General features: G+C 43.4%; 8 protein-coding genes across 8 annotated transcripts; 3 read left to right on the top strand and 5 right to left on the bottom strand.

The window, feature by feature from the left end:
• Positions 1-3: 3 nt before the first annotated feature.
• FA14DRAFT_136293 (Brix-domain-containing protein) lies at positions 4-1,727 on the top strand. Its single transcript, XM_025497017.1, has one exon. The coding sequence runs from the start codon at positions 37-39 to the stop codon at positions 1,258-1,260; it is 1,224 nt and encodes a 407-aa protein (XP_025354175.1). The 5' UTR covers positions 4-36; the 3' UTR covers positions 1,261-1,727.
• Positions 1,728-2,698: 971 nt separating this feature from the next.
• FA14DRAFT_180508 (uncharacterized protein) lies at positions 2,699-4,066 on the top strand (the record flags this gene model as incomplete). Its single annotated transcript, XM_025501011.1, has 1 exon — positions 2,699-4,066. The coding sequence occupies one exon, from the start codon at positions 2,699-2,701 to the stop codon at positions 4,064-4,066; it is 1,368 nt and encodes a 455-aa protein (XP_025354174.1).
• Positions 4,067-4,070: 4 nt separating this feature from the next.
• Positions 4,071-4,513, bottom strand: FA14DRAFT_190984 (uncharacterized protein; the record flags this gene model as incomplete). The annotated part of the gene is made up of 2 exons (XM_025501834.1): positions 4,071-4,428; positions 4,491-4,513. 2 exons carry the CDS (start codon positions 4,511-4,513, stop codon positions 4,215-4,217), a joined length of 237 nt encoding a protein of 78 aa, XP_025354173.1. The 3' UTR covers positions 4,071-4,214.
• Positions 4,514-4,661: 148 nt separating this feature from the next.
• On the bottom strand, positions 4,662-6,451 carry FA14DRAFT_161511 (putative CYB2-L-lactate dehydrogenase). Its single transcript, XM_025499151.1, has one exon. It carries the CDS (start codon positions 6,211-6,213, stop codon positions 4,714-4,716), a length of 1,500 nt encoding a protein of 499 aa, XP_025354172.1. The 5' UTR covers positions 6,214-6,451; the 3' UTR covers positions 4,662-4,713.
• Positions 6,452-6,863: 412 nt separating this feature from the next.
• Positions 6,864-9,138, bottom strand: FA14DRAFT_190982 (uncharacterized protein). The gene has a single exon (XM_025501833.1). It carries the CDS (start codon positions 9,007-9,009, stop codon positions 6,943-6,945), a length of 2,067 nt encoding a protein of 688 aa, XP_025354171.1. The 5' UTR covers positions 9,010-9,138; the 3' UTR covers positions 6,864-6,942.
• Positions 9,139-9,756: 618 nt separating this feature from the next.
• On the top strand, positions 9,757-15,205 carry FA14DRAFT_190981 (uncharacterized protein). The gene is made up of 2 exons (XM_025501832.1): positions 9,757-9,914; positions 10,071-15,205. Exon 2 carries the CDS (start codon positions 10,102-10,104, stop codon positions 15,064-15,066), a length of 4,965 nt encoding a protein of 1,654 aa, XP_025354170.1. The 5' UTR covers positions 9,757-9,914; positions 10,071-10,101; the 3' UTR covers positions 15,067-15,205.
• Positions 15,144-17,324, bottom strand: FA14DRAFT_161507 (putative polyamine transporter). The gene is made up of 2 exons (XM_025499150.1): positions 15,457-17,324; positions 15,144-15,385 (listed from the first exon to the last, which is right to left on the bottom strand). The coding sequence occupies exons 1-2, from the start codon at positions 16,971-16,973 to the stop codon at positions 15,232-15,234; spliced, it is 1,671 nt and encodes a 556-aa protein (XP_025354169.1). The 5' UTR covers positions 16,974-17,324; the 3' UTR covers positions 15,144-15,231.
• Positions 17,325-17,404: 80 nt separating this feature from the next.
• On the bottom strand, positions 17,405-18,614 carry FA14DRAFT_161506 (PHP domain-like protein). The gene has a single exon (XM_025499149.1). It carries the CDS (start codon positions 18,589-18,591, stop codon positions 17,524-17,526), a length of 1,068 nt encoding a protein of 355 aa, XP_025354168.1. The 5' UTR covers positions 18,592-18,614; the 3' UTR covers positions 17,405-17,523.
• Between the last annotated feature and the right edge of the window lie 2,014 nt (positions 18,615-20,628).

Below are 20,628 nucleotides of genomic sequence, written 5' to 3'. Positions count from 1 at the left end.
TGCGTCCTCACCATCACCTCAAAAGAGCACGCAGACATGGCTTCTTCTTCTAGCGATGCGACGCCGGTGGCAGGTGGAAAGGGAGAAGGAAACTTCAAACACATCGGGAACAAGATGAAAAGACAGGAGATGTACAGAAAACACAGAAAGACAAAGCGGGAAGAAAAATTAAAGAAGAGAATACAACAAGCAAAAGAAGAGAAAGGGGAAGGAGGAGCAGAAAAGAAGAAAGCAAGATTGGCAAAGAATATACCCAGAACGATTGAACGTACACGAGATTACAATCCTACCATCATCAATGCACCTAATACCCATGATGGTCCAGGATATTCTTTGCCGGTCGAAGGAAGTTCAAAAGATTTGGCTGAATCAGGAGATGAAGAGCAGGAAGGGGATGTGGAAGAAGAGGAAGAGATGGACGAAGAAGAGGATGAGGATGACCCACATGCACCTCCCGCTTTATTGATCACAACATCTTTACCCTCCAACAGCACTTCACCACACCTTTCTTCGGCAAATGCTCGATCACATCCAGCCGAACGAACGAGAGAATTTGTAGATGAATTGCTCAACATCTTTCCCGGAGCAGAGTACAGACCCAGAGCAAAAGCAAAGGGAGTGGGACTGGGCAAAATTGCAGGTTGGGCACGTACACGAGGCTATAACGGAATGATTGTGGTGGGAGAAGATAAGAAAGAACCCTTCAGTCTAACAATCATTGGCTTACCAGAAGGACCAACTGCTTTCTTTCGATTGACAAACATTGCCATGAGAACGGAAATTGAAGGACATGGGCGTTCTACCGGACATACACCTGAATTGATCTTGAACAACTTCACTACATCGTTGGGACATCAGATTGGAACACTTTTGCAGAGCCTATTTCCACGTATACCCCAATTGGAAGGCAGACAAGTGGTGACAGCGCACAATCAACGTGATTATATCTTCTTTCGTCGACACAGATATATGTTCAAACATGAAGAAAAAGCCAATTTGCAAGAGATTGGTCCAAGATTCACCTTGAAGCTACGATCACTAAAAGATGGCCTTCCAAAAGGAGCCGGTGTTTGGGACGGCGAGATACACTTTGACGGCAAACCAAAGGAAGTTGCGGCGCCAGATGAAGACGGCGAACAATCTTCCGAACAAACTCAAACAAAAAGAAAACGAACTCAACGAATTGATGATGAACAAACTGGATTATCGTTTGAATGGAAACCGAAGATGGGCGTATCCCGAAGAAACTTTTATTTGTGACGAAATGATTTCCCTTTTGTTGTGGCTTTTCTTTTGCGCATTTTTTGTATACATACATATCACATCACATTTAAACCTTCTTGATTGTCAAATTACCGTTGCGGAGAATTGACTCGGTCCGTCAGAGTGTGGCGAAAGGATAACAGTCGGTTTTTGCTTTGTCCTCATCTCGGGGTTTCACTCTTTCTTTCCGTCAATGCAAGGATCTCTCGTGTATCGCGGCTAACAACAGTATTGTTTCACAAGTGGGGATCAAGGCGATGTCCTTTTTTGAGGGGCAAAGATAAGCATAGCCACTCTCTATTAGAACGGGGGGATGGCGTGCGATTGCTGTGTGATCTTCAGATTTAGACCTTTTGATCGGCAACGTCCGTTTTCCAAGCTTTTTGCACCTTTATCAGAGTTGATTGTTTGTGATCTGAACGAGTATTGTGTGAACGATCTGGATATGAAATGGCATAGTTTACCCTCACAATCTGAGCACAAACAAAAAAGTGGAAGAAAAAACTTCCTTGCATATTCATCTTCAATTTCGGAGTATTTTGATTTTGCCAAAATTGAGTTTGAAATTGTGTATCGGCTGTCATTGCAGGTAATTTGCGATTTCAAACGCAGCCCATCGTTGTGTTTCGGTGTGCTTAGCGAACATGTACCAATTTGGAGTGAAATTGATGACGAAATTACACTCGAAGATAAGAGAATGATTTCTTTCAATAACAAAACAAAAACTTCATTTGCCTTTTTTTCTTCTTGCATCATTTCCAACTCCGTTAGGGACTGTCCTGTGAGAAGAGCATCCGATCCGGAGTGCAATCGTTATGCGATCCCCTTTTGTTCTTGTGCGTTATTGCAACACTGCCCTTCTCCGCCTTTTTACTCCCTTTGTTGAGCATGAAGAAGTGTTTAGACGAACACAAGAGGCTAAATAGTGATCGAGCACAGGTGTGATCATAGCATTTTTCTGTTTTTTCTTCTTTCTTGGAATGGCGTCGGTGATGGCGTAATGATGGAAAAACGTTTTCAAAACATCATTTCGTAAATATATGCACAAAGGAAAGAGAAAAAAAAATACAATTTCGGGGAGCCGCTCTTTTCAAAAGCATTCGAAACACCGCTTCGTTTATCCATCACAAAGGGGAAAAACATGAATTCAATGCATTTATGCGGATGAAAGACAAGGGGCGTTGATGACGGCTGCATACAATCCTTTTGTTTCGCATTGATTGAAATGCATCTTTCCTGTGCATTTCTTATCGTAAAGTCACATTCAACTAATTTCCAAGTCAGTAAAAGATGATAGCGTACACACGCACACATGCAAACCCACACAAAGCAGATCTTTTGGCCATGGGTACATAAACACTTGTTCACAATCTCCATCTCTTCATCTCATCACGAAAGAGAATAATAGATTACTACCATCATAACTTCTTTCAAAATGACAGCAAAAGTAACATCGTTTACAAACATGTATACAATGCATAAACCAGAATTATGCTTTCCAGGTTCATCATCTCCATTGAAAACACCTTTGCCTTCTTTGGCATCTCAAATCGAAATTCCTGATCCACATCCTGATTATGAACTCATTCTGAAAACCATTCGTGCACAAAGAGCAAAGTTGAACGGTTTGGAAGACCATGAAGGACAAGGAGCACCAAAAACTTCTGATTCTAGCATTCATTCTAGTCCAACGCCTTCACCGGGTACACCACCTTCTGCAGATGGTAGACATACAAATCAAACGGTGATTGTTGGATCCGATTCAATGGCAGGTCAAGTGATCGATCTTGAAACAGTGCAAAAGCAACAAACTCAATTGTGCGCAAAAAGCACTTTGGATGCACAAATGACAAACAATCAAATGCTCAATGGTCTACCACAAGCATACAACAGCGTCAGACGAACAAATTGTGGTCTCTTGGCACCTCAAAGTTTGTTCGAGATGAGCTTTGCAAGACCGGCACTCATTCATGCAACCAATCGTCACAAGATTGTGTCCAACAAATATGCCACAGCAGCAGACCCACGTGGTTATATTCCAGTATACGAATATGAGATCAATAATACCACAATTTTGATCGATCAAGAAAACTCATACATTCTATTGACCAGTATCTGCAAAGCACTTGGACCATGGCGTACGGATATCGTTCGTCAAGTGGAAGCAGTGCCTGAATTAGAAAGCCTTTGTCGTCGTATCCGTGGTGGATTTCTCAAAATTCAAGGAACATGGGTGCCATACAAATTAGCCTACGAACTTTGTAGAAGGGTTGCTCATAACATTCGTATGGATCTCGTTCCAATCTTTGGTTTCGATTTTCCAGAAAAGTGTTTAAGTCCGGTTGATGTAGGATTCGGTGAATTGCGTATCTTGACAAACGGAAGAAGAGGCAGAAAATCAACAGTAGCTGCAATGACGGCAATGAATAATTTACCCGTTCATATCAAAGACAAATATTCACATTCAATCGCTGTTGCCAATGCATCGATGGCATACGGCAACAACAGTGGCAAAGCAGGTGCCATGATGAATGTACAATCATCGACACCATTGGCAAACACCACTAATCAACATGCAAATTTCACAGCCATGACAAACAGTGCAGCACCTTTCACTTCCCGTGTGGTTCTACGTCCACATCCGTATGCAGTCCGTTCCAAATTGGCATTTTTAGCCAATCGAAAAATGATGGCCGATCAACAGTATGCTTTGATGGCCCAGCAACTTGGCTCCACTCAACAGCAGCAGCAGGCAAAACAGCAGCCTATCATGAATATGTCTCAGCCGTCACAACGTATCTGAAAGTATGCAAATTTTTTCATTCTTTTTTTCTCTGTTTCCTTTGTATCATGTCATCTTCTGTGTAGCCTCTTTTCAAAAACTTTCAGTCAAAATTGATCATACGTGTATCATTTGTTGTGTTGGTATAGTGTACATTCGTTCGTTCAAATTAAACAGCCTTTTTGTCCGAACGATCGATTCGATCACCTAATGGGTTTGGCCCTGTATACAACGTGAACTGTGGCTTCTCGTTGTTGATATACCTCGTTGCCAGTTCACTTAAACTTCTACCGGCAGGTCTTTGTGATGCATTTCGTGGATCGGTTTCGTAGATGTAATAGGCAAATACACCCGTTGCGATACCCAATAAAGGGTCCAATGCTCTGTATAGTGATTGAGAAAAGATCAGAGAATGTCCATTGCTGCTTACGATGTCCGAACATACCTTCCAACAAGATATTGCACCATTGTTGATCACAATCTGGATCGAATAGGATGATGGCAAGAGCAAGGTTGTTAGCACGATTTAAGCTAACAGTCTTTGGCGCGTGCATTTTTCTCCCTGTGGAGCAGCTGCTCTCTATTCACACTTAAACAAACCACACGATGATATAAAAGAAAACAATGATAATGATGACAAGAATATAAACACATGTGGAATCTTCCCTCTACAACTTAGAGCCAGAAGGATCTGCTGCTGTACCGATACGTTCATAAACAGTTGCTGCATTTGTACTTGGAACGCTTGTATGCATGTTCAAAGCACGGGTATCAACCATTTCAGGAACCAAATCCTTCAAGGTGGGAGCACCGATCAAACGCATATCCATCTCCATTTCAGCTTTAAGAATTTTGATAGCATGTTGAACACCATCTGCTCCATAAGCTGAATAAGCATACAAGAACGGACGACCGATACCCACTGCAGTTGCGCCCATTGCGATCGCCTTAAGAGCATCACTTGCACGACGAATACCACCATCAACAAATAATTGGAAATTGGAAGAGTATAATCCACGTTTCTTCAATTCAGGCACAACTTCTGCCAAAACTTCAATACCCGATCTGGCAAAGTCTAATTGACGACCACCATGATTGGAAAGTACGACACCAGAAAGTCCCATCTCTGCAGCGCGAACGGTGTCTTCCCAAGTTTGAACACCTTTGAGAACGATTGGCAAACGTGTGATACTGCGTAACCAATGCAAATCGTCCCAATTCAAACTTGGATCGATGAAAGAAGAAATTGCACGTGCTGCTCCTTGACTTCTGTCTACATTGTCCTTGTTTTCAACTTGCTCACGACTTCCTACATCGTCAAACTTGATTCTCATATCCTTTTCACGACGTCCCAATTGAGGTGCATCAACGGTGACGAATAGAGCACGGACACCACGTTGTTCTGCACGTTTAAGTGTCTTTTCAGTCACTGCACGGTTGGAATTGATGTATACTTGGTAGAATTGTGTTTGTTGTTCATGAGTGCGAGCGTCAACAATTTCATCGAAACTGCAACTGGCCAAAGTTGGAATCATTTGAATAATATTTTCACGTCCAGCAGCAACTGTGAGATTCTTTTCACCTTCTGGATGTCCCAATTTACCCAAAGCGGTAGCTGTGATATAAATAGGCAAAGAAGACTTCCATCCTAAAAGAGAAGTACTGTAATCCACAGTGGAAACATCTCTCAAAATACGTGGACGGAACCAAATACGACCGAAAGCGTTGTTGTTTTCACGCATTGTAACTTCATCATCTGAACCGGAAGAATAATAAGCCCAAGCGGTACCCTTTAAAACTTGACGGGCAACCACTTCGAAATCGTACAAGTTCAAACATTGATCCAAAGGAGGAATAGCTTCTTTGTTCTTTGCGATTTGTTTATCTTCTTCTGATTCTTCCTTCTTTTCTTGTTTGACAGTAGACATGTCTACCTTTCCCAAACATTTCTCTTTTGGAAGATTTTCTTCCAATGTTCCGGGTGGATGAATTGGATCGTATGCATCTGTTGCATCTTTTCCGGCATATTTGAGAATGATACCTTGACCTCCTGGATGATCAGGTAAGAATTCGGTTACATCGTATGCTTCTCCATGAACGATGACATAACATGATTCTTTGTTGTTATGCTTTGCCACTTCTTCACCGGTTAACATTTTGGCAGACATGTTGAGTGATTTGATGTTATGATGATGAACGGGGAAACGTGTGAAGGGATTGAAAGGGAAAAGGTACCTGGTAATTTATGGTATTTGGCGTACTTTTCTCCTGAGGTGTGTTTTTTGGTGTAAGACTTGTTATGGTAGGGAGCAGGGATGGCAAGGAAAGAAGAATGAAATCAAGTGTGGGGAAAGAGTCTTTTTATCTGCATATATTACCTTCACTTCCAAAATTATGATCGATTCAACGGAATAGCCGAAAAGGCCGCTGGATCGGGCATGTACAACAATACTGTTCATTTGCCTTAATTCGGGTTTTGGTTACAAGCTGACGTAGTCTTCACCTTAAGAACGCGCTGATTATGTACACACACACGTCTTTCGGCTTTTATGCTCTACACCAGCCAATGACATCAATTCTTCCTATGCCCGCTCAATCCAATTCGCATAATGCGTCTACATCCGCTACGCATTGCACTTTACTCGGCCTTATCAACAGACCGAGTACAGGCTTGGCAATGCAATTTGGCAGGCGGGCGGGCGAGCGGGGGCATCCTGTCCACATCGGAAATGCACCAAAAAGACGGAAAAATAGGAAATCAAGGAAAATGCAAAAAGACTCCTCACACACAAAGTCAATCAAAATAGAATGAAAAATTACGTTTTGCTACAATTAGTGATACATTTAGGTTTCATTGATTATGAGTATAAAGGCGTATCGTTAGGTTCCGTTTTCATTTATGATACTGTGGCAAAGGCTTGAGGTGGAATTGAGCCATTCGCCTTGAGGGCTTGAAAACGTTCAAATGCTAATTGTGCATTCCAGGCGTTCTCATTCAAACATTGAACGGCAAACGGATATGTCAAGCCGGTCTGCGTTGCTAGTTGAATGGACATCGAATGTTGTTCAGCCGAAAGACCAGCAGCAGGTTGAATGTTTTGCAGGTGTGCTGGAACATTACCTGGTTGTTGCTGTTGTTGTTGCTGCTGAGAACCCGTAGCCGGTGCTGCAGTATTTCCACTGGCACCTTTATTCCATGCAGCTGTACCTGCATATTGTCTGACAGTCAGTTGATCCGAGATGATCACACATGGCCAACCTAGATTAGCCGCCGTAGACCCAGGCAAAACAGGTGCAACAACAAAACAACGAGAGAACGAACGCACACCTTGTGATGGCGCTTCTGCAAATTCGCCATGGACACTGATAAACAATAAAGCATCCGGTTTGGTAGATTGTCCATCTGCTGAAGACATTGTTGCATTGATTTGATTATTGGGCAATAACCAAGCATCAAATGCAAACTTTGCCGGATCAGTCAACGGATGCGTGGTTTTAGGTAATTTGTTGAATGTGCCTACGATTGCACCTTGTCCACGAGGAAATCCTTTATTGGCCGGTCTTACGCCTAATTGCATGATATTGTGGCTCACGATCTCCTTGTACGCTTTCCATTGCAGATCGCGCTGTCTCGGCATCGTGTTGATATAATTTTGCCATCTTGCCCTTGGCGGTACGGCGGGGGAGGTAACAATCGTAAACGTTGCATCATTAGAATACGCCGATCGAAGTGACGATCGATCATTGTCGAACAGCTCAAAGTATTTTGCCAAAAAGGGCGGTACGATAGATTCTGCGTGTTCATCGACAAAGTTGCCGTTTGGTATTGACAATGGGAATTCTCGCAACTCTACTCCTGCATTTGCAGCTCCTTGTGCGATTCCAACTTGATCTTTCTTTGAGGCTGACGATCCAGGTAATTGGGCAAAGCCATGCTCGGTTTGCGAAACAGGCTTCTGATCCAGCATGGTCAGAGTTGGAAAGCGTGCCAAAATTTCTGCTCGGTATCCTTGCTCATTACCAGCCGATACGGCATTATCGTGTACGGGATTATCGGTTAAAATCAGTTCTTGTAACTGTTTGAACTTTGCTGTTGCTCGTGAGTTCACGTGATGGAATGATAGATCCTTTACCCATTTGATGTCATTATTTTGCAGCGAAAGATTCTTCAAATTGGGTAGAAACTCTGGAAGAGTGGTCACCGGAATAAGTGATTTGAGGTCGTTCCTCGCCAAAGAAACTGTGATAAGATTGGGAAACATTTCTCTGCTCAATTTCCACATCACACTTCCTATATCCTTGTGAGCTCCCGCTGTGCCTGGTGCTTTGATGTCTTCTTTCAGCAGTATCTGATCGGATGACATCGCTTCCAGGTTCAAAAATTGTGCGTCAACATTGAATCTTGAATTCAAAAATGCTTTTAGCGTAGAGACAGTTTTTCCAGTGGTATGTTGAGTTGTCGAAGATCCTCCGGAATTGTTCATCCGAGTCAAAAGAGAATCCCCACTGTTTCCACCTCCGCCAGGAACTCTTCCCCTTTTACCGTTTCCGTTCTTGATCAAATCTGATACTGGCATTGGGCCTTTTCCTTTGCCTCCTCTACCTGCACCACGAATGCCGAAAGCCTGGCCAGTGACCATTGGATCTTGTGATCCGCCAGGTCTAGCACCCATCGGATTGGCTCTCAATCGTGCTTTTTGAGAAGATTGGTTTCCGCCACTTCTTGTTTTATTTCCTTCTCTTGCTTGACCTCTTCCTCTTTGTGCTCTACTTGGACCTGCTGAGCTTACGTCACGCATTCCTAAATCTTCATCAACCAGTCCTGCTCTTTTCAAAGTTGCACCTGCCACTCCGCCAGTTCTAGGTCTTCTACCATTATTCTTTCCGCCGCCGCCGCCACCATTAAAAGCTGAACCATTTTGTGATTGGGCACCAGTCAAAGCTGCAAATTGGTTGGTTGCCATTCTCCAATTAGGCTTAACTGATCAATGATAGATCCAGCCTATCAAATGCAAATTCAAGAAATGAAAGACTGTTCGTATGCTTGTTTCAGTGGTTCAGTAAGATTGATGGCGATAAGAAAAGAGGTGGAGATGGGAATGTAGAAATGATGATTGGCTTTTTGAGCCTCTTTGACCTTTTTTGGCGTTTGTGCCTCCCTGGCCACTCAGCAGCACAGAGTAATAATCTTTTAGGCTGAAAATTATTGGCGTCGCGCTCACGTGTGCAACGCGTTGATTGAATTGGAGTGCAACACTTCCATTGACAGTAAGAATAAGGCATGACCCACCTTATCTTCTAAGATCTGAAATGACTCTAATAAATCACTGCTAAGGAAAAGACAACTTCTTCTTCTAAAGATTCTTGACCATTATCCAAATCTCAATACCAATGACAGACTCGACCCCTGAAGCAGTACTAAGATCGCGCTCAGATAACCTTTTTAATTTTTCAAAGGCGGCCAAGGTTTGTGTTAATTGTAGTAAACAAAAGGACGCGTTTATTCCGTTGATATTGTTTGAGTGTAATTTCCCCCTTTTTCCAGTTTAAAGTAGAAGCTCAATTAGCGCAAACATACGAATAAACACACAACAGTAGTCTTAATTTTTACACCGTTCTACTACTGACACTGTATTTTACACGATTGATTGCGCATTTGAAAGGTTGTGCATACATTCATTCATTCTACATAACATTCATCTTCCTCTTCCTCTTGTTCATCCGAGACTGAGATAAAAGAAAACAAGCTTGACAAGGAAAAAGCTCACTTCTTTCATCTCTACCAACCACAACACGGACCGGAACGGCAAGTAAAAGTAGGCGCCCGCGTATCATACACCCAATCGGAGGCGAGTATCTATTGTATATTGTGAGTATCCATCACACAGAAACTTCTAAGAAGCATCTTCTCCATTTTGTGTTCAAGACTGACTTAAACAATCTCTCCCCCTCTCCTCCTTCGGAACCGCCTTTTTCTTCATTTGCCAACGTTCTCTTTCGTCACCCGAAATGAATCATCATTTAGCCTAAAGAATTATATCTTTATATAAACCGGCATGTCTTCTCGGTACGCCTCAATGGACGGATCAACATCGCCCCTTAGCTCAAAAAGCGCTGCTGCTTCTGGACTTTTGAACATGCGTAGACCACTTGCAAGTGGAAGAAAAAGTATTGCAAGCCTAAGGCAACAAGCTTCCAAAGGAAGTATTCGATCTACACTCGATTACGGACCAAGTGATGGCAATCAAGAAGATTCAGATTACGAAGGAGAATCAACTTTTGACGCACCAGAAACAACAATGTCGAATCCTGAACCAGAGCAAATCACCCAAACCCTTGCAACGTATATGAACTATGCAGACAAAGGAGCAAGTGCAGTGGGTGAACTTGGGCAAACGCTCTTGGTTCAACAATCTCGTATGAGGGATCTGTTGGAGCGTGTTCAAGGTCGTGAATCAGCTCGATTGGTGGAAGAAACACAAAGAGAAATTGAAGAGATGCGATATGACCAACAACGTCTGATGATGGAATTATTGCAATCGAGTAATATCGATATGAGGGAACTGCTCGGCCCATTCGGTCCGCAGCAAAGCTCAACACCCAACAGACCTTCACCACAAAAGAGAAAAGGTAACGAACAGGGTCTCATCGAAAATAAAGTTCTAGTCAATGATCTACATACCCATCTTGCAAATGAAATACGGAGACTGCAAATATTAATCGCAGAGCGCGATAAAGCTTTGGTAAACATGACTGAAGCTGCTGAAGAAGCTGTTCGAATCAGATCAATTCTCGAAACATCAGTCAAGCGACTAGAAACTGAAAAGGATGCTCAAGATGCCACTCTATACGAAGTAGAACGAAAAGAGGAACTCTTACGCGAGGAAAACGATGAGATTACTCGTCAATTGAAGAAGCATGAGAATGAACTCCGCGTATTGAAACGCCATTTGTCCGAAAAGACAGATGCCGCAGAGACCTTCAAAGCATCAAATGAAGAACTTGAACAAAAAGTGGACGACCTTCGTGGCAATGTTGCCACCCTTCGAGCGAAATCTGTGGCAGACCAAAAAACCATCAGTGGTCTCAAAGTAGAAGTGAATGATTTGGAGCTAAAACATAGACAAGCCGTTGAAAAAATCCCTCAAAGTGTCAGTATTGCAAGCAGATTATCGCAAGCACTCGATTCAACCGGAGATGCAACGCAAATTGCTGGAATGGGAGGCTTGGGTCCAGACTCGCCAAGTCGTGCAAGAGGTGCACATGACAAAGCTCTTACACCAACAGCCTCAGTGGATGACGATCTTGCTTCTCGCCTTCGTCCAAATTTAGCAGTCAAGAATATGGAAGCAGAGATGACAAAATGGCGCAATGCTGCAATGAAGTACCGCAAGAAGTTCAACGATATGCGTAAACAAGGCGTCAGTGAAGGAAAAGCTTTCGAGCATGATGACTCAACCGATGAAGAAGACGAAGAATTGTGGCAAGATGAGAATGTCGCTCCAGGCTCAAAACGATCAGCCAATCGTTCACGAATCGTATCATCGTCAAGCATCAACAAAAAAGGCAAATCTATGGGAGATGCATTCGGCTTTGGACGTAATAAGCGAGCGTCATGGCAAAGTCAACAAGATTTGGTGGAAAATTCGTTTGATGATGATGATGCAAGCAGTGTTGCTGAGAGTTCTGTAAGAGGTTCTATTGATGGCTTTGATCCTCAATTTGCCGATCCAACCATTCGCAGTGGTGGTAATACAAAACGCAGATCAACCTACACACCATCCTCTTTGGCCAAAGCAAGCCCTCTTTCACGTACTATGGAGTTGGTCGAAGACGGAAAGAGTGAAGCAGGTGATTCGTTCATGTCGCACGGACGCTCAGCATCCATCAATCAGCAACGCGGCGTTTTGGGTGATGAATTGATGGGCTTGGGAGATCAAGAAGAAAGAATAGTAGAAAGTGAACATCAAGCTATTCTAGAACAATCCTTAGCTGAAAGAGATTCGCACCACGAGCAACACGTACAAGAAGTCCAAAGTCAACACCAAAACGTTCTCCGTCAAATTACCAACGAGCACACAGAACGAATCGCCGCATTGGAATCAAACCACAAAGAAGCTTTGACAAAGGCTTTGTCAGACAAAGAAGTTGTTCATAATGAGCATATTGAAGTCATTCAAAATGAGCACATGAATGCTTTAGCACAACAGAAAACAGAACATGCCCGTGCTCTCGAGGTAGCTAACAAACGTTATGCTGATACCCTTTCATCTCGCGACCTCGAGCATGAGAAGCAAGTAGTCGAGAAGGACTCTCAACATGAATCAAAGATCAAAGACATTCAGTCTCGCTTGACCAAAACACACGAAAATTCGATGAAGGATGCCAGAGAGCGACATGCTGAGACATTGAGCAAACAACGCGAAGAAGCTCACGAGGCACTCTTGGCCGCACAAAGGGAGCACAAGCATCTCTTGGAAGAGCATACTCGTGTTCATGCTGATACGTTGAAGCGTAAAGAGGCACAACATGAACGTGAATTGCGTTCACGTGAGAAGGAACATCATGAATTGCTGGAAGATGTCCATGCTACCCATGAATCATTCATCAAACAGCGTGACGCTGCTTACAATGATCATATTGCTAAACGTGATGAGATTATCAAAGAGCGAGATCAAGAATTGTCAAATGCACAATCCCGTATTCATCATTTGGAGGACGAGCTAAGCTCAATGAAGCACACAATTTCTGAATTGGAAGCAAAAGTGTCTCGTCTATCCTCCGAATTGGAAGATCTGCACGCACAGGAACATCTACGCACCTTGCCTGTGGAAGCTGAGAACGAGGTCTCGAGAGAGATTCCTTCTTCTTCTCGTTCACAAATCAGTCAAGATGAATTCGAAGATGCCATCCAAGGAGATGAGACAGCAAAATCTCCAGTCAAGCCCAAGAGAGAAGCCGGTAGTCAGACAGACTCTACAGAATCAAAGGAAGTCAATGGAGAAGCGGCTGTACATGAAGATGCTCCAATTGCAGCCAAGCCTGTGCAAGACTCTAAAGAGGTCCAAACTTCGCTACCTCCTATGCCAGATATGCCTCCTCCGCCAACCCTAAGCAGTTTGCTTGCCAAAGCAGCTCGTCACAATGAACAAACATCAAAGAAGGACATGGACCCACCCAGCCGTCCCACTTCTCCTCCTCCTGGCGAATTGGTTGCGCGTTCGTCACAAGGAAATGCTACTCGTGGCAGCCAAGTTAATACTGCTAGCGGTATGGCTGGTATTGATGGCTTGCCAAGACCTTCAAGTCGTCTTGCTTCAGGTCCACCTCCAAGCGCTTACATGCAAGGCGCACCTCGTCGTTCTGGACCACCATCTGTTCGCAATCGTACAATGTCTAATGAAGGCTCTGGTCGTCATCCGATGCGAGCACCTTCTGCACAGTCATTCGTTTCTGATGCCACTTCTGATATGATGTCAGGACGTACATCACGAGCATCAAACTACACCAATGGTGGCTTGGATTCTTCCTATGTGAGAAGAGGTGCAAGCGGTGGTGGAGTAGCAGCCGGAATGATCCCGGGTCAAGGAAGCACAAATCCAGTCGTTTTGGGTTCCATCACCCAAACGATGATTGGTGATTACTTGTACAAGTACACCCGTAGATCAATGGGACGTGCTAATAAACGTCATCGTCGCTACTTCTGGGTGCATCCTTACACACGTACGCTATACTGGACCATGACTGCACCTTCTGAAGCTGTATCAACTGAAGTTGTCAATAAGAGCGCCTTCATTCAAGATGTGATTGTCGTTGAAGATGAAAATACTCAACCGCCAGACTTGTATCACCTCAGCATCGTCATTTCGACTTTGACTCGTGATGTGAAAATTACTGCACGCGATAAGACGCAACACGATACATGGATCACCGCTTTGGGATACTTGGTCAACAAGGAATTACCAAGCGAAAGGAAGCAAGCGCCTGCTGAATGGCGTCAATCGATCAGTCGTGCAAGTCTACCACGTCAAAGTCATAAGAACAATTCTGCCTTATTTGGCGATTCTACTTCCTCGAGAACACCTGCTGGACGTCGGTCAGTCATGGGAATCTCGGGAATGTCACCTTCAAAGAGCGCAAATGCGGTTCAAACTTTGCGTACCACTTCTGCTCTTGGCGGAGAATCTGAAAGAACACCTAGAGCACGCGGAGCAAGTGTTGGAGGCAAAGGTGTCAATTATCCCTCCTTATTGCACAGGCGTGATACAGCCGCAAGAGAATACCTAGAACAATGGGAAACTGAGCATGGTTCATCAGCTCTTATGGAAGATCACGATGCCACTCCACGTGCAGGTGCAACGAGCAGTATGAGTAAAAGAAGCGCTCGTAGCGGTCGTGGTAGCTTAGCCCGTGAAATGTTTGGAAACGTCCGTAGAAACAGCGCTTTCAGTTCATCCGGAGCTCAAACAGTCGATGATGGCAGATTCAAATCTGCCGAAGAAATGCTGGCTGAGGATGAGGAACGTACAGGCTATGATGGTTTGGACAATGTACGTGCCTGCTGTGACGGCAAGCATGATATTGGCAAACTATCCGTCAAAGGACATCAACACCATCATCATCCAGCAAGACCATCAAGCAGTGGTACTGGATCCGTTCGATCGCGTATCAGTACACCAAGTCTTTTACGACGTTCTTCAAGAGCTAGCAAGATAGCCGGCAAAGACGCTGAAGCACGTCCCGAGGTGCCAAGCTTACCACCACAACTTGGTCAATTAAACATCAACAATTTATCTACGGATACAAACAGAGAAGGAAAATTGGGTGCTACATCCAATGATTGGTTCCCTGCAACTTCTGAATTTGGAACTGCGAGCGGAAGGGCGACACCTGCTTCAGATGTTGCACCCGACGTGGTAGTGACGGATCACAATGAAACAATCACACCTTCTAATCACATCTCCTTTATCGATCGAGTCACTCAAGTTCGACGAAACCGTGCCAGTGCTTCTATTCGCTGATGATTTGTATATCTTGCTCTATCTTTCCTCTTTACTTATTTTTGTTACTGTGTAACACTCTTCATCTTCTTCAAACACTCTTTTGACATTTATTTTTTTTGTAGATTTATGTGATTTATTTATACGAATGTACAATGGCATTTGACGAAACTTGAAGAGGCTTGATCAATGAGGTGCATCTTCGTCATCGCCATAATGACTTGCAGCCCACGGGCTACGTTTACGAATTTCTTCTCCTTTCCAAAAGAAGAACCATGAAACGGGGATCAGGGGGACACTGACGAAAGCGATCAAAGAAGTGGCCCAATGAATCCCAAGGCTGTGAAAGAGGGAAGGAAGCAGTGTTAGTAGAGTACTTTGTATGATATACGATCAGGATGTGCAACTCACTTTTTATACATTGGCGCACCGGCAAGGGGCAAGCCTGCACCGAACAAATTACGAACGAGAACGACGGCACCCAGAGCAGAAGCAGCATATTCTCTGTATGCATCCACGGTCCAAGACATGATTCCATACAAAACTTGAAAGAATCCAACTCCAAAGACTGCTGCTCCAATAAGAGGAACGACTGGAGAAATGGAAGGATAACAAGTCCATGCAAAGATGAACAAACCGATTGGTAATAAACAACAGCCAACCACACCGCTTGCCATTCTTGCTTCGGGGACACTTTGACCTGCTTTTTTGATTTGACGTTGATAAAATGGTTCTTGGGTGAAAAAGTATATTCCGAATCCAATAAATTCACCAATCACAAAACTGACAAATGTGATTTGCACGACACCGGAATGCTGGAATCCATAAGCACTTTCTGGACCGAAAACACTATTGAATGCATCATTGAATAAGAAGATTAATCCATAGAGCAATCCGTTCCATAAAGCGGCAAACATTGTGATCGGTTCAGTGCATAAGAAATATATTGGACGTGAAAGCGAAATTTTGAATAAAGTAAGCATTGACTTACGCTCATCTTCATGAACGGAAACGAATGAATTGTCTCCAGTTGCTTTCTTGATTCGTTTTACCTTATTCTTGAGGATGATATTATGACGAGTTTCTTTCAGTGTGAAGACCAATACGAACCAATGCAAGCCCATGATCAATAAACTTGTCAGGTAGAATACCCATCTCCATCCTAAATTTTGTGCAATGAAACCGGCATAGATATTACCAATCTGTGGACCACACGTTGATCCAACAACATACACTGCCATTGCCGGTCCACTTTCATCTCGACCCCATAAATCACTTATCACTCCACCGGTATTTGCCAAAGGAGGAGAAGAAAAGAATCCAGTCAAGAATCGAAAAACGAATAAGACTGGAATATTTGGAGCAAAAGCGACGCCAAATTGCAGAACAACAAACAAGAACCAACAAGCGACATAAATGATCCTTCTTCCAAACATTTCCGATAAAGGAGCAAAGATTATTGGTCCAATTGCGAAACCTAAAACATAAAGTGATAAACCTGCAATTGCCAATTCTTCACCGATTCCGAATTCTTTTTCAACTTGTGCTTGACCGGTTGAGTAAACACTGGCTTGAGAAGCAACAAGAACGTTGATGTACGAACACAAAACTGTCAAATACCACTTTTGTGCTTTGGACCAATTACGTGGATTTTCCATGTCGGATTCACCTCCGAATGTGAGAACTTTTGTGCCATCTTCATGAAGGGTGTAATATGCATTATGACCTTCTACTTGTTGAACTGGCGGTTTGGAATTCTTCTTCGTCAAATTAACATCTCTTGTAGCAATTTGTCCATCTTCGATATCCTTTTTCTCCTTCTCGTTCAATTGGTTAGATTGTGCCTGCTTTTCAACATCCGCAATTGTTTCTTGAGGTGATGATGAAGAGCGCCTTGCTTCGATGGTAGGATCGATGCTACCGCTCATCTTTGCTGTTAGGGAGCGTTGTGAAGATCACCGTAGTAAAGAGGGAAATGTGGTACTGTCACCCGATCTGGTGCAAATCGATTGTCTTGGATCATACTATATTTCTCCAACCTTTTTCCCCACTTTTGATGCACTTTAGCATTGCATTTGATCACTATGATTCATATTAAGCGAATGAAATTTGGGGAAATAAACACCCTTTTTTTGACCCTCGTCCTCCACCTTTTCCTGTTAGCATGGAGAAATTTTCTTGAATTCGGCAAGAAAATGCATTGCATCTTGTTTTGCATCTAAAACACAAGACCGGCGTCTATTCCACTAAAACACACCACTTATCTCCGCACTGGTTGTGTTTCGGTTGGAACGCGTTCCCGGAAGAATCTCTCCAGTGCAGGGAATATTTATGCCCACGGTTGTAGACCCGTTGAGGCTAATCATTTTTCCATTTATTCTTCTCGTGCATAATAAACCCCCTCTGCATGATGAACATGGCGATATTCATTCTTATAAACAATACACTAATGGTACACATCAATACAATTACGCGTTCCTACTTCTTAGACTTCTTCTTCTTTCCCATTGTGATTCCGATTTCTTCCTTTTCCTTTATTGGTTCATCCTCTCGATCTTTTCGTTTGCTTACCCCTGTATTGGTTGGCATAACAACTTCAACACTTCCCACAACCCCACGAAAAGTTTTCCGTGTCTCTGCACGTAATAGCAATGATCGACAGGTTGAAGTGATTGCATCTTTGGCCGCCATTGGATTCATTCCAAGCACGGACGCAAAGTTGATCACATCATACGGTCCACGTAAACCCATCAAATCTGATGCACCACTACTGATAATAATCCCTTTTCCGTTTGTCATTCGCATCAATTCTCGAGTGGATGAAATGATATTCCTTCTTGCTTTTGCATCTTCTCCATTGTTTACCCCACTTACAGCACGTGAATAACATACTTCAAATACAGCACCATTTTGAATTGCAGCATTGACCAATGATCTCTTCATATAGAATGGCGCTCTTGAATGGGAAGCAAAATCCAACGTGATGATATCTATACTGAATGGTTTCAATTCTGTCAAAGAGAGGCATAATGTCGAGAATGATTGATCATTGCAAGGCTGGGCGGATAAAAGGTCGTATCCCATAAGAGCTGTCTGATTGGTGTTTGTCAGGCCATGACCATGCTTTCCCATCGAATCTTCATCCAACACCAATGTCATCCTTGTCAATTGTCGGACTGTTGAGTCAGGACTTATAGCTTGTTTGCCTTTCTTATTTCTAGTTTCAAGATCGGGAAAAGGAACGTTGAACTGATCCAACTGTTGTTCTGCAGCGAATGGGTTGCTATGTATAGCCCCATCGAATCGAGATCGAACGATAAAGTTATAAGCGATTGTGTGAAATCCTAGATCTGCCGCATCCATCGTCAAAGATCGTAGATCATCTCTCTGTCGTCCTACCAAGATGTCCTTTGCGTCTACTTTTGAACTTTGTCCTGAACCACTGCCACCTTTGTTTTCCTTCCCTTTCTTCCCTCCCGTTCCTGCTGCACCACCCTTCTGAGTTGCAAATGGCACAGGCCATAAGATGTTCAAATCATGAAACATCTCCAGGTGACCTATGCTAAAGTGATGGATGACAAGTAAAAAGTTCTCTACCATTTTTTCTCCTAATTTTCTTGTTAGCGCGTTGAAATTCTCAACTGCACGGACATAAGAAAGCTTAAATTGAATAGAGTCTATTTCAATCATTCTTCTTCCTTCTCACATCAATGATCGTTATGGAAAATGCATCTCCTTTTGGAAGAAATGCAAATCACTCTATACCGCAAAATACAAAACGAGAGGATATAGATCGTCAAGAGAACACAAAGAGATTCGCACAATTGAAGCCAATTTGTGTGGAGTTATTAGGTCAAGTGTCAGCTGCCAATGATACTTCACGTCATGAGACATTACACAAAACACTCAAAAGGCTTAATGATCTTCTGAATACATTCAAGAAATCAAAAGATACCATCTCAGAATACTCACCTCTGAGTCCAGCATTGACATCATACGTATTCTATCCAATCGCTCAACTTTTACGTTCACTCACAAATCCACCCGATCGCATAAGGACATTGCAATATTCCATTCTGGCATCTTTGGCTGATGACTGGTGGCAAGCATGGATAGATCAAAAAGAAGAAGTTGCAAAACAAGGTTGGCAAGTATGGGAACAGCTGTTAATCCTTGGTGTAACTGCATTGGACACAAAATCGAAATCAGGTACACAAATTGCCCGGAGTGAGGAATGTACGGCTTCAATACTTGCATTGCTTCACAGTCTACTTGCTCCTCGTATCGCTCAAAATCCCAAGCAAGATGCTTTGAGTCAGCAGAAACCTTCTTATGATGATGTTTGGGAATGGGATGGAGAGTCTGATTTGCCAGATATGGATGATTACGAAGCTGAAATGGAACGATTAGCAGAAAAGGCCAGGCAGAAAGGAGGAGATGCAGATGGTCCGGTGCTACAGTTTGTGTATCCTACCGACTCCCATCTTTCTCATGCATTTGCTAATCAGACCTGTCAAGGTGTACTTGCACATGCATTATCTACTTCTCTGGAACATGCAAGTATAAAAACGACCTCGAGACAGATCAGATTTGGATGTTTACAGCTGGTACGGGTGATTTTACAAGTATGGACTGCGGGTTCAAACACCATTACAGAGCTAGCAAGGGAGGTGAGCCTGCTCAAGTTCGACAACACAATCTCTGCACGATCTGCTCGGTATGTTTCACCAGAAGCCCAAGCGGATCGTTTGGTGATCTCTTTACCGGCCACAGTGAGCTCTACTGTTCGGATATGCAATGATCCAAAATGTCCAAGCGAGGTGTTGTCAGAGAGTATACAGCTCTTAAAATTTGTGCTTGTGGTTTGCTTAAACGATGCCATCCTACCAGAAACAGAAAAGCCTCTAACAAAAGTATCGGAGGAAGGGCTAGATGAAAATGTTGTCAGCCTGGACCAGCTCATCGCAAATACCCACATAGACGACGAAAGCGAGAGCCTCAACGAAGAGAAGGCCAACACTGAGAGCACACCCAATGCAAAGGAAAGCGAGCAACCATCTACCCTGCGAAGCACTGCTTGGCTAAGAGACACAACATCCAGAATCGCTTTTGCTCTGCAGTCATTTGAAAAGGATGTCGTTAAGAATGGTAATAGCACTGTCGATCTGGCATTGATCGATCTAGCACATGTGTTGCTGAATGATTGCTACAAAACCTTATCAGAGTACAACGATCATGACTCCATCGATTTACCGCGCCTTCTGGTTGGCTGGCTGATGGATAAGTCCTCGCATAAGGATGCATCTAAGCGTACATCAGATGCTGCAATCGATGCATTGGTCTCCACTCTTCAGAAGAGAAAGGCGCAAAGTGACACCATCATCACAGCAGAGCTCAGTAAAGCCGCTGAACAAATACCGAGGCTTCTCTCAAATCCTATGGGACAGGATGAAATTGTCACGCATCTTTCTGATCGGATAGGATTCTTGGCTGCTCTTGCAAGTGGTGCATGTCGAGAAACATTTTCCGCTTTTGATGGCTTGAGCACTCTTTTCGCTTCCAAAGAATTCGAACGTTGGTTAA

This window comes from Meira miltonrushii (assembly GCF_003144205.1).
Source record: "Meira miltonrushii strain MCA 3882 unplaced genomic scaffold FA14scaffold_3, whole genome shotgun sequence".
Lineage (NCBI taxonomy): Eukaryota > Fungi > Basidiomycota > Exobasidiomycetes > Exobasidiales > Brachybasidiaceae > Meira > Meira miltonrushii.
The sequence above is the reverse complement of the archived record's forward strand: the minus strand, read 5'-3'. Positions and strand labels throughout refer to the sequence as shown.

Bases quoted from the DNA above. Each gene is read 5' to 3' on its own strand.
- FA14DRAFT_136293 (XM_025497017.1), top strand. From the start codon at position 37: ATGGCTTCTTCTTCTAGCGATGCGACGCCGGTGGCAGGTGGAAAGGGA.
- FA14DRAFT_161511 (XM_025499151.1), bottom strand. From the start codon at position 6,213: ATGTCTGCCAAAATGTTAACCGGTGAAGAAGTGGCAAAGCATAACAAC.
- FA14DRAFT_190982 (XM_025501833.1), bottom strand. From the start codon at position 9,009: ATGGCAACCAACCAATTTGCAGCTTTGACTGGTGCCCAATCACAAAAT.
- FA14DRAFT_190981 (XM_025501832.1), top strand. From the start codon at position 10,102: ATGTCTTCTCGGTACGCCTCAATGGACGGATCAACATCGCCCCTTAGC.
- FA14DRAFT_161507 (XM_025499150.1), bottom strand. From the start codon at position 16,973: ATGAGCGGTAGCATCGATCCTACCATCGAAGCAAGGCGCTCTTCATCA. The intron at 15,386-15,456 runs GTGAGTTGCACA...CCTCTTTCACAG, and splicing joins GGTGCGCCAATGTATAAAAA to CCTTGGGATTCATTGGGCCA.
- FA14DRAFT_161506 (XM_025499149.1), bottom strand. From the start codon at position 18,591: ATGTTTCATGATTTGAACATCTTATGGCCTGTGCCATTTGCAACTCAG.